At 60.5% G+C, this 11,998-nt stretch overlaps 1 protein-coding gene across 1 annotated transcript in view; it reads left to right on the top strand.

Moving 5' to 3' along the window:
* The window catches only part of LOC132814149 (RAF proto-oncogene serine/threonine-protein kinase-like), a 15,578-nt gene extending 9,273 nt beyond the window's left edge, over positions 1-6,305 (top strand). Inside the window, exons 5-9 of the mRNA XM_060823390.1 lie at positions 193-279; positions 385-552; positions 2,020-2,151; positions 3,390-3,524; positions 5,226-6,305. Coding sequence (XP_060679373.1) covers positions 193-279; positions 385-552; positions 2,020-2,151; positions 3,390-3,524; positions 5,226-5,366 — 663 coding nt within the window. The 3' untranslated portion in view covers positions 5,367-6,305. The remainder of the gene's footprint in view (positions 1-192; positions 280-384; positions 553-2,019; positions 2,152-3,389; positions 3,525-5,225) is intronic.
* Positions 6,306-11,998: the final 5,693 nt, after the last annotated feature.

Raw genomic sequence — 11,998 nt, 5'->3', positions numbered from 1 at the left:
CCCCCGTCTCTGTTCCCCCTCCCCCCGTCTCTGCTCCCCCTCCCCCCGTCTCTGTTCCCCTCCCCCCCGTCTCTGTTCCCTCCCCCCCGTCTCTGTTCCCCCTCCCCCCGTCTCTGTTGCCCCCCCCTGACACGGACTCCTTGCGGTTCGCGACCCCTGACCCTGAACCATCTTCCCATAATCCTCCCCAAGGCGAACCAGGCCCAGTGGCTGGGCCCTGAATGTTACCGGGCGGCCATCGGTCAAGGGGTTGCCAGGGTCAAGGGTCATGGCGACCCGGTGCACCCTCTTTCCTGTCTCCCCCCCCCCCCCCCCCTCCTGTCTTCCCCCACCCCGGGGGGGAGTGTGTTAGAGACACACCCGTCCACTCTCCTGTCCCCCCAGGGGTGGGGGGGATGTGTTTGCGGGTTTTCCTTCACCCCCCCCCCCTCAGACATCTTCCTGCACGAGGGGCTGACGGTAAAGATCGGTGACTTTGGCTTGGCGACGGTGAAATCCCGGTGGAGTGGCTCCCAGCAGGTGGAGCAACCGAGTGGCTCCATTCTCTGGATGGTGAGTACAGCGAGGGGGGGGTTGGGGGGGGGGGGGGGGGGGGCTCTGTGCGTCTCCGGGGAACACCCACCTGCGTGTTTCCGGCCTCTCCGACTGGGAGTCGAGGCATGGCCTCAGTCAGACAGGTGGGAGGGGAGAGTGTCGCAGAGGGAGCTGGGAGAGAGAGAGAGTCGGGGAAGGGGAGGGAGGGAGGGAATCGAAGAAGGGAGAAGAGGGAGTTAGGGGATGTAGAGGATCCTGGGAAAGAGTTGGGGGTGCAGAGGGATCTGGGAGAGAGAATTGAGGGTGTAGAGGGATCTGGGAGAGAGAGAGGGAGCTGGGATAGAGAGAGAGTCGGGGAAGGGGAGGGAGGGAATCGAAGAAGAGAGAAGAGGGAGTTAGGGGATGTAGAGGATCCTGGGAAAGAGTTGGGGGTGCAGAGGGATCTGGGAGAGAGAATCGAGGGGGTAGGGGGATCTGGGAGAGAGCATCGAGGGTGTAGAGGGATCTGGGAGAGAGCGTCGAGGGTGTAGAGGGATCTGGGAGAGAGAGTGTGTCAGGGGAAGGGGCTGGGATAGTGTGTGTCGGGGGGTGTAGAGGAGGTTGGGAGGGAGAGGGAGCTGGGAGAGTTAGGGGGTGTAAAAAGAGCTGGGAGTGTGTGTCAGGAGGTGTAGAGGGAGCTGGGAGAGTGTGTCAGGGAGGGAGAGGGAGTTTGGAGTGTGTTAGGATGTAGAGGGAACTGGGAGTGTGTGTCAGGAGGTGTAGAAGGAGCTGGGAGTGTGTTGGGATGTAGAGGGAGTTGGGAGTGTGTCAGAGGGTGTAGAGGGAGCTGGAGGGGAGAGAGTGTTGGGGGTGTAGAGAAAGCTGGGATAGAGGGAGTCGGGAATGTAGAGGGAGCTGGGTCAGAAAGCACAAAGACCCCCAGGGAGGGGCGGAGACAAGGAGAAACTACATTTGGATAGCGCCGACCTGCAGGGGACCATTGGGCTGCCCCTTCAATTCTCAGGGCAATACCTCACACCAAACCCCTCACCTCCCCCCCCCACCCACTGCCCCTCCCCCCTGCCCCTCACCCTCTTCCCCTCACCTCCCCTCACCTCCTCCCCTCCCTCCCTCCTCCCTCCCCCCCCCCCCCCCCCCACATCATTCCTCAATTCTTCCCTCCCTCACCCCCTGGCCTCCCTCCCACACCTCCTCCCTCCCCTCCCCTGCCCTGCCCTGGATGCGTTGCCCCTGGCGTTGCCGTTGACTCCTCTCTCTCTCTCCCCCCCCCCACTCTTCCCCTCTCTCTCCCCCCCTCCCCCCTCTCCCCCCCCCTCTCTCTCTCCCCCCACGTCTCTCTCTCCTCCCCCTCTCTCTCTCCTCCCCCTCTCTCTCTCTCTCCCACCTCTCTCTCTCTCTCCCCGCCCCCCCCCCGGTCTCTCTCTCTCTCTCCCCCCCGTCTCTCTGTCCCCCGCGTCTCTCCCTCCCCCCCCCCCGTGTTCCCAGGCCCCTGAGGTAATCCGGATGCAGGACCACAATCCGTACAGTTTCCAGTCGGATGTTTATGCCTACGGGGTGGTGCTGTATGAGCTCATGACCGGCACCTTACCCTACTCCCACATCAACAACCGTGACCAGGTACAGGGAGCCCGACAGGGGGCGGGGTACAGGGAGCCCGACGGGGGGCTGGGTACGGGGAGCCCGACAGGGGGCGGGGTACAGGGAGCCCGACAGGGGACGGGGTACAGGGAGCCCGACAGGGGGTGGGGTACGGGGAGCCCGACGCGGGGCTGGGTACGGGGAGCCCGACGCGGGGCTGGGTACGGGGAGCCCGACGCGGGGCGGGGTACAGGGAGCCCGACAGGGGGCAGGGTACAGGGAGCCCGACGCGGGGCGGGGTACAGGGAGCCCGACGCGGGGCTGGGTACGGGGAGCCCGACGGGGGGGCTGGGTAGGGGGAGCCCGACATGGGGCGGGGTACAGGGAGCTCGACGGGGGGCTGGGTGCAGGGAGCCCGACGCGGGACTGGGTACAGGGAGCCCAACGGGGTGCTGGGTAGGGGAGCCCGACGGGGGGGGCTGGGTAGGGGGAGCCCAACGGGGGGCTGGGTGGAGGGAGCCCGACAGGGGTGCTGGGTAGAGGGAGCCCGACGCAGCCTGGAGTGTTGGGGGGCAATGGGGAGGCAGCCCGGTCTGACTCTCTCTCCCTCGGGGTCCCTCCTGCAAGATCATCTTCATGGTGGGTACAGGGAGCCTGACGCTGCGCTGGGTACAGGGAGCCTGACGCAGCCCTCGGGGGGCAGGGTGATGGGGGGGTGGTGAGGGGTGGAGGGAGGGAGGTGCCATGGCTCCCCCGGTCTGACTCTCTCTACCCCCGGTCTGACTCTCTCTACCCCCGGGGGTCCCTCCTGCAGATCATCTTCATGGTGGGTACAGGGAGCCTGACGCTGCGCTGGGTACAGGGAGCCTGACACCGCCCTTGGGGGGGCAGGGTGATAGGGAGGGGTGAGGGGTGGAGGGAGGGAGGCGCCATGGCTCCCCCGGTCTGACTCTCTCTACCCCCGGGGATCCCTCCTGCAGATCATCTTCATGGTGGGTACAGGGAGCCTGACGCCGCCCTTGGGGGGGCAGGGTGATGGGGAGGGGTGAGGGGTGGAGGGAGGGAGGCGCCATGGCTCCCCCGGTGTGACTCTCTCTACCCCCGGGATCCCTCCTGCAGATCATCTTCATGGTGGGTACAGGGAGCCTGACGCTGCGCTGGGTACAGGGAGCCTGACGCAGCCCTCGGGGGGCAGGGTGATGGGGGGGGGGTGAGGGAGGGAGGCGCCATGGCTCCCCCGGTCTGACTCTCTCTACCCCCGGGGGTCCCTCCTGCAGATCATCTTCATGGTGGGCCGCGGTTACCTGACCCCTGACCTCAGTAAGATTTACCGGAGTTGTCCCAAATCCATGAAGCAACTGCTGGCCGACTGCATCAAGGTCAAACGGGAGGAGCGGCCCATGTTCTTCCAGGTGAGGCATCGCGACCCCCCCCCCCACCCTCCCCTTCCCGCACCCGATCCCGGGATCGTCGGGAACATCCTGCCCGTTCCACACCCCACCGCCCTGGTGGAATCTTCTCGGTCTCTGTCCCGATCCCACCCTCTCTCTCTCTCTCTCGTTCCTCTGAATATAGTCCCACACCGATCCGGGGTCTCTCTCTCTCTCTCATTCCCGTCATCCCGGAACCGGATTGGGGAACGGAGACGGGAGCTGCTCTCGGTATTTCTGGCAGGATAGGGACACAGGAACTGTGCATGTTATTCCCAGTGGGATAGGGACACAGGAACTGTGTGCGGTATTCCCAGCAGGATAGGGACACAGGAACTATGCATGTTATTCCCAGTGGGATAGGGACACAGGAACTGTGCGCGGTATTCCCAGCAGGATAGGGACACAGGAACTGTGCATGTTATTCCCGGTGGGATAGGGACACAGGAACTGTGTGCGGTATTCCCAGTGGGATATGGACACAGGAACTGTGCGCAGTATTCCCAGCAGGATAGGGACACAGGAACTGTGCATGTTATTCCCAGCGGGATAGGGACACAGGAACTGTGTGCGGTATTCCCAGCAGGATAGGGACACAGGAACTGTGCATGTTATTCCCAGCGGGATAGGGACACAGGAACTGTGCATGTTATTCCCGGCGGGATAGGGACGCAGGAACTGTGTGCGGTATTCCCAGCAGGATAGGGACACAGGAGCTGTGCATGTTATTCCCGTCAGGATAGGGACGCGGGAACTGTGCATGGTATTCCCAGCGGGATAGGGATACAGGAACTGTGTGCGGTAGTCCCAGCGGGATAGGGACACAGAAACTGTGCGTGGTATTCCCAGTGGGATAGGGACACAGGAACTGTGTGTGGTATTCCCTGCTGGATGTGGAGACAACCAGTACACGGTATTCCCAGAGGTATTTAGAGATGGGAACTGTGCACAATATTCCTGATAGGTTAGAGGATCATTATGTGTGCACAGTATTCCTGATGGGATCAGTCAGTATTCCCAGAGAAATAAAGCAATGTGAACGGTACACCGTATTCCCGATAGGTTAGGGAGTCAGTGTATGTGCACTGTGTTCACAGTGGGATAAGGAGATAGGATCAGTGCACGGTATTCCTGGTTGGATAGGGAGCTGCGATCAGTGCACGTGCTCCTGGTGGGATAGGATGATGGGAAGCAAGTGCGGTGTTCCCGGTAGGATGGGGGCGCTGGGAAGCGGGCGTGGTATTCCCAATGGGATGGGGCGATGAGAAGCGGGCGCGGTATTCCTGGTGGGATGGGGCGCTGGGAAGCGGGCGTGGTATTCCCAATGGGATGGGGCGATGAGAAGCGGGCGCGGTATTCCTGGTGGGATGGTGTGATGGGAAGTGGGCGCGGTATTTCTGGTGGAATGGGGCAACGGGAAGCTGGCGCGGCATTCCCTGTGGGATGGGGCGATGGGAAGTGGGTGCGGTATTCCTTGCGGAATGGGATGGTTGGGAAGCAGGCGCAGTATTCCCGGGGGGATGGGGGAACGACGGGAAGCGGGGGCGGTATTCCCGGTGTGCTGCGTTGTGAATGTGCCGTGCAGGGGCCTGTTGTTCTGTGTGCGTGCGCGCTCCCTCCCTCCCTCCATCCCGGTCTCCACCGGGATTGTCTAACGTTCCCGCTGTCCTCCCGTTCCCGCAGATCCTGGCCTCCATCGAGATGCTGCAGCGCGCGCTGCCGAAGATCGAGCGCAGTGCCTCGGAGCCCTCCCTGCACCGGGCGGTCCACGCCAACGATGTCAATCCCTTCGTCCTGACCACTTCCCGCCTCGTTCCCTCCTGAGACGCTTCGCCACCCCGGGGACAATCCCCACGCCCCTTCCCACCTCCCCCTTCCCTCCCTCCCTCCCTCCCTCCGAATCCGAAGATCCCGGCAAGTGGTCACCTTGAAGGGGAGAGGGGAACGCTCCCTTCCCACAATCCCTCGGGCGGAGGGCCAACAAAGCCCAGATGGCACACGGATTCAGGCAGCAGTCGACGGACTCAGCGTTCCCAGGAAACCAGGGGGACGGAGCCCGGGTGGAGGGGGAGGGGGGATCGGGGGGAGAGCTCCCCGGATTGAACTGTCTGCCTCGGATCGCGATGTTGCCTCACGCCCGGATGTCACGGAGAGGGAGCCAGGCGGGAGGGAAGGAAACGAGGGACACATTCCAGAGACTCTTCACCACCTCCCTCCCCTTCCCCCCACCCACTCCCTCCCTCCCCCCCCACCCACCACCTCCCTCCCCTTCCCCCCACCCACCCACTCCCCACCCACTCCCTCCCCCCCCCCTCTCTTCCCCCCATCTCTCTTCCCCCCCTCTCTCTTCCCCCCCTCTCTCTTCCCCCCCCTCTCTCTTCCCATCTCTCTCTTCCCCCCCCCTCCCCCTCTTCCCCCCCCATCCCCCTCCATCCCTCCCCTGGTGTCCAAGGCCTGGGGCCTAGTGATCTCAGGCCTCACTGTTTGAGACATTCCCGTTGCCTAGCGACTGCCTTTAGAGCTGCCCCCAGCAGCGTCTCCCAGAGGGGGGTGGGGGGTAGGGGTGTGGGGTGTGACCCCAGCCCGTGCTACACCCCCGCACCCCACCCCCTCTCCCCGGGACTCCTAGGTTTATGCGTGTGCGTGTGTATGTATGTGCGTGTGTGTGCGTGCGTGTGCGCGTGTGGAGTGGCCGCGGCGCAGTTTTGACGCCGGGATTCAGCGTTCCGGAATTTGCCAGAATAAATCCTCCTTCGGAACGTGGCCGTTCCCACCTCTCAGTCTGTCTCGTTTTCCTGATCCGACCCTCCCAGGGACAGGGGGTCAGATACAGAGTAAAGCTCCCTCTACACTGTCCCCCCACTCCCAGGGACAGGGGGTCAGATACAGAGTAAAGCTCCCTCTACACTGTCCCCCCACTCCCAGGGACAGGGGGTTAGATACAGAGTAAAGCTCCCTCTACACTGTCCCCCCACTCCCAGGGACAGGGGGTCAGATACAGAGTAAAGCTCCCTCTACACTGTCCCCCCACTCCCAGGGACAGGGGGTTAGATACAGAGTAAAGCTCCCTCTACACTGTCCCCCCACTCCCAGGGACAGGGGGTTAGATACAGAGTAAAGCTCCCTCTACACTGTCCCCCACTCCCAGGGACATGGGGGGGGGTTAGAGACAGGGTAAAGCCGCTCTGTCGGGGATAAGGGCCTGAGCTGCTGTGTCTCTGTGCCATTGGGGTCCTGCCCCCCCCCCCCCCCTCCGCCCTGCACCCACAGTGCCCTCTGGGGTGGGGTGACTCAGCCCGTGATTGCCAACTCCACGCCCACGCCCTTGCCCCGTCTCTCTCTCACTGCACCCCACACCCCCCCCACCCAAAGGCACGCCAAGGAGGGGTCACTCCGAACCTACGCTCGAGGGAGCGGATCCCCCTCGGGGAAGGGGCTGTTCGGGGTCAGGGTGGGGGAGCTGACTGAGGCTGAGCCGAGGGGCGACGGGCTGAAGGGCCAGCCGTCCCCCTCCTGTTCAGTGCCCCGGTCAGGTAAGGTGGCGGGACGGGCAGAGTCGGGGGCTCCCCTGTCCCGCGTTCAGAGGGTGTCTCGATTTCGGGGCTCCCCTGTCCCGCGTTCAGAGGGTGTCTCTGTTTCGGGGCTCCCCTGTCCCGCGTTCAGAGGGTGTCTTGGTTTCGGGGCTCCCCTGTCCCGCGTTCAGAGGGTGTCTCGGTTTCGGGGCTCCCCTGTCCCGCGTTCAGAGGGTGTCTCTGTTTCGGGGCTCCCCTGTCCCGCGTTCAGAGGGTGTCTCGGTTTCGGGGCTCCCCTGTCCCGCGTTCAGAGGGTGTCTCGGTTTCGGGGCTCCCCTGTCCCGCGTTCAGAGGGTGTCTCGGTTTCGGGGCTCCCCTGTCCCGCGTTCAGGGGGGTGTCTCGGTTTCGGGGCTCCCCTGTCCCGCGTTCAGAGGGTGTCTCGGTTTCGGGGTTCCCCCTGTCCCGCGTTCAGAGGGTGTCTCGGTTTCGGGGCTCCCCTGTCCCACGTTCAGAGGGTGTCTCGGTTTCGGGGCTCCCCTGTCCCGCGTTCAGAGGGTGTCTCGGTTTCGGGGCTCCCCTGTCCCGCGTTCAGAGGGTGTCTCGGTTTCGGGGCTCCCCTGTCCCGCGTTCAGAGGGTGTCTCTGTTTCGGGGCTCCCCCTGTCCCGCGTTCGGGGGGTGTCTCAGTTTCGGGGCTCCCCTGTCCCGCGTTCAGAGGGTGTCTCGGTTTCGGGGTTCCCCCTGTCCCGCGTTCGGGGGGTGTCTCGGTTTCGGGGCTCCCCTGTCCCGCGTTCAGAGGGTGTCTCGGTTTCGGGGTTCCCCCTGTCCCGCGTTCGGGGGGTGTCTCGGTTTCGGGGCTCCCCTGTCCCGCGTTCAGAGGGTGTCTCGGTTTCGGGGTTCCCCCTGTCCCGCGTTCAGAGGGTGTCTCGGTTTCGGGGCTCCCCTGTCCCGCGTTCAGAGGGTGTCTCGGTTTCGGGGTTCCCCCTGTCCCGCGTTCGGGGGGTGTCTCAGTTTCGGGGTTCCCCCTGTCCCGCGTTCGGGGGGTGTCTCAGTTTCGGGGCTCCCCTGTCCCGCGTTCAGGGCGTGTCTCGGTTTTCGAGCTCCCCTGTCCCGCGTTCAGAGGGTGTCTCGGTTTCGGGGCTCCCCTGTCCCGCGTTCAGAGGGTGTCTCGGTTTCGGGGTTCCCCCTGTCCCGCGTTCGGGGGGTGTCTCAGTTTCGGGGCTCCTGGTCCCGTGTTTCCTCAGCTCCGGATCCCGGAACGGTAGCCAGCGTTCCGGGAGCGGGCCCGTGTTTGGCGTTCCCACCCCCCAGGGTGTGGGACGCTGAGCTGACCCTGGCGTCCGGATGCCGCGCTCCGTCAGGACGGTTGGGACGGAGGAGGTGACCGCGGTCAGCGGTGCCTGCCGGAAACACCGGGCCGGCCTGTTCCAAAATGGCGGATGTTTCAGCCTGCGGCTCTAACTCGGTCTCTCTCTCTCTCCCTGTGGAAGTGGCCGGGGATATTCACGCCCCCGCTCACCTTTCCCCAAATCTCAGACCAACGCGGAAACAGACCCTTCGCTCCATCCCCTCCGTGCTGGCCCAGAGATCCCAAACCCATGCAGTCCCACTTGGCCCATATCCACCTAAACTCTCCCGTTTGTATCGCCGTAGCAACGTACCGACTCTGTCAGGCAGTGTCTGTGTTTACTCCCATCATTCAGGGAAGGAACCTGCCCTCCTTACCCAGTCTGGCCCTCTTGTGATTCCACAGCTACACCCCCCGGGCAATTAGGGACAGGCAGGAAATACTGCCCCTTCTAAACCTTCCTCCCCACCCCCTCACCTCAAACCTACCCCCTTCCAGTTCTGGGCTCCCCCACCCCAGGGGGAAAAGACCTTGTCTATTTACCCTATCCATGCCCCCCATGATTTTATAAGCCTCTATAAGGTCACCCCTCAGCCCCCGACGCTCCAGGGAAAACAGCCCCAGCCTGTTCAGCCTCTCCCTGTAGCTCAAACCCTCCAACCCTGGCAACATCCTTGTAAATCTTTTCTGAACCCTTTCAAGTTTCACAATATCTTTCCGATAGGAAGGAGACCAGAATTGCACACAATATTCCAACAGCGGCCTAACCAATGTCCTGTACAGCCGCAACATGACCTCCCAACTCCTGTCCTCAATACTCTGACCAATAAAGGAAAGCATACCAAACGCCTCCTTCACTATCCTATCTACCTGCGACTCCACTTTCAAGGAGCTATGAACCTGCACTCCAAGGTCTCTTTGTTCAGCAACACTCCCCAGGACCTTCCCATTAAGTGTATAAGTCCTGCTAAGATTTGCTTTCCCAAAATGCAGCACCCCTCAGTTATCGGAATTAAACTCCATCTGCCCCTTCTCAGCCCATTGGCCCATCTGGTCCAGATCCTGTTGTAATCTGAGGGAATCCTCTTCGCTGTCCACTACACCTCCAATTTTGGTGTCATCTGTAACCTTACTGACTGTCCCTCTTATGTTCACATCCAAATCATTTATATAAATGATGAAAAGTAGAGGGCCCAGCCCCGATCCTTGTGGCACTCCACTGGTCACAGGCCTCCAGTCTGAAAAACAACCCTCCCACCACCACCCTCTGTCTTCTACCTTTGAGCCAGTTCTGTATCCAAATGGCTAGTTCTCCCTGTATTCCATGAGATCTAACCTTGCTCACCAGTCTCCCATGGGGAACCTTGTTGAACGCCTTACTGAAGACCATATAGATCACATCTACTGCTCTGCCCTCATCAATCCTCTTTGTTACTTCCTCAAAAACCTCCATCAAGTTTGTGAGACATGATCTCACGCACAAAGCCATGTTGACTATCCCGAATCAGTCCTTGCCTTTCCAAATACATGCACATCCTGTCCCTCAGGATTCCCTCCAACAACTTGCCCACCACCAATGCCAGGCTCACCGGTCTATAGTTCCCTGGCTTGTCCTTACCACCCTTCTTAAACAGTGGCACCACGTTTACCAACCTCCGGTCTTCCGGCACCTCACCTGTGACTATCGATGATACAAATATCTCAGCAAGAGGCCCAGCAATCACTTCTCTAGCTTCCCACAGAGTTCCAGGGTACACCTGATCCCATCCTGGGGATTTATCCACCTTTAACCGTTTCAAGACATCCAGCACTTCCTCCTCCCAAAGTTTTTCCAACGCTGATGGACGGTTGTGAGGGATGGAGATCCAGGGGGGGGAAGATTTCATGGAAAGATCGATAAACGTCCTGAAACGCGGAGGAGAGGGTCAGAGTGGAATAAAATCTCCGGTCTCTTTACGCGATGCTGTTTTATACCGTTATTGCAGTGGAGTGATGTGGAAAAACGCGATAAACGAGTGGGATTTGCTGAAGGAAAGCTGGCCTGGAATCTCCAACCTGGTTTCCTGGGATTGCACGATCCACTTTAGCGTTTACTCCCGTGGTTAAGGGGCCGAGAGTGCGGCTGCTGGAAAAGCGCAGCAGGTCAGGGCAGCATCTGAGGAGCAGGAGAATCGACGTTTCGGGGCAGGAACCCTTTTGAGGGAAAAAAAAAGAATCTGCTGCCCTGCCTACCTGTAGTAGGCCCACACAGAGTATAGGCAAGCAAATGTGGCCAAACTATACCAGAAACCACCCAGAATGCCTCAGCAGGGACCAAACAGGCCTAGGGGTGAAACCAGACAGGGCTGACAGAGAAAGGACTGCACTTCCCAAAGCAATACCTGGGCAACACACCTGTCCCGAGGGCAGTCTCACAACACAGCGGCCACACAGGGACAGGTCAGACAGAGAGAGACACCACCTTGGGCCTCACTCCCAGGACTGGACAATGGCAACACGTTACTGTTCCAAAAGGGACATTCTCACCGTCCTCGCAAAGAGGCCTGGTATCTCCTGATCCCATTGATGCTGTCAGGATGCTACATCAGGACATCCTACTGCTGGGGGCTGTTCTCCCCAGAGCGTCCGAGGCTGAGGGGTGACTTTATAGAGGTTTATAAAATCATGAGGGGGGACATGGATAGGGTAAATAGACAAGGTCTTTTCCCCCCTGGGGTGGGGGAGCCCAGAACGAGAGGTTTATAAAATCATGAGGGGGGACATGTCTATTTACCCTATCCAAGGTCTTACCCCCTTCTAGTTCTGGACTCCCCCACCCCAGGGTGAAAAGTTTAAGGTGAGAGGGGGAAAGGGACCCTAGGGGTAACTTTTTCCCCCAGAGGGTGGTACGTGTATGGAATGAGCTGCCAGAGGAAGTGGTGGGGGCTGGTACAATGACAACATTTAAGAGGCATTTGGATGGGTATATGAATAGGAAGGGTTTGGAGGGATATGGGCCGGGTGCTGGCAGGTGGGACTAGATTGGGTTGGGATATCTGGACGGGGTTGGACCGAAGGGTCTGTTTCCATGCTGGATGGCTCCGTAATTGAGAAACAGTAATAATCCTTGTAACTGGATCCCTCCATGTGCAAATACATTGTTTCCTTCCCCATTTCTAATTAACCGTATTGTACAAAATTCCAATAAACCTGTCACCAGCAGCTCAGGGAGGAGAATTGTGGACAGACTCTCTCTGCGCTGTTTCAGTTTGGTCAATTTCTCCCCTCGCGATATCGCCGTACTGTTTTCCCAATGGATTGCAAACTGACAAACTCCCCTCAAACACCGGCCTGCTCCTGCTCCCTCAGCTGCTGCCTGACCCTGCTATGATTTTTCCAGCGCCCACGCTCTCGTCTCTAAATATCTCCAGCATCTGCAGACCACACTGTTCCCCTGTCACCCACCCCTTGCCTGGGTAAGGTTTTCTCCTGTAGCAGTACGAAAGAAATCGGAATTTTGAGAGAGAGACGCAGGGCACAAGTCAACCTTCGATGAGCTGTGAGAGATGAGGAGAGCGTTGTTCTTTGACGTCTTTGTCAGGAAAGTAGGTAAATAAA

Source organism: Hemiscyllium ocellatum, unplaced genomic scaffold (assembly GCF_020745735.1).
Source record: "Hemiscyllium ocellatum isolate sHemOce1 unplaced genomic scaffold, sHemOce1.pat.X.cur. scaffold_696_pat_ctg1, whole genome shotgun sequence".
NCBI classification, from domain to species: domain Eukaryota; kingdom Metazoa; phylum Chordata; class Chondrichthyes; order Orectolobiformes; family Hemiscylliidae; genus Hemiscyllium; species Hemiscyllium ocellatum.
The sequence above is the reverse complement of the archived record's forward strand: the minus strand, read 5'-3'. Positions and strand labels throughout refer to the sequence as shown.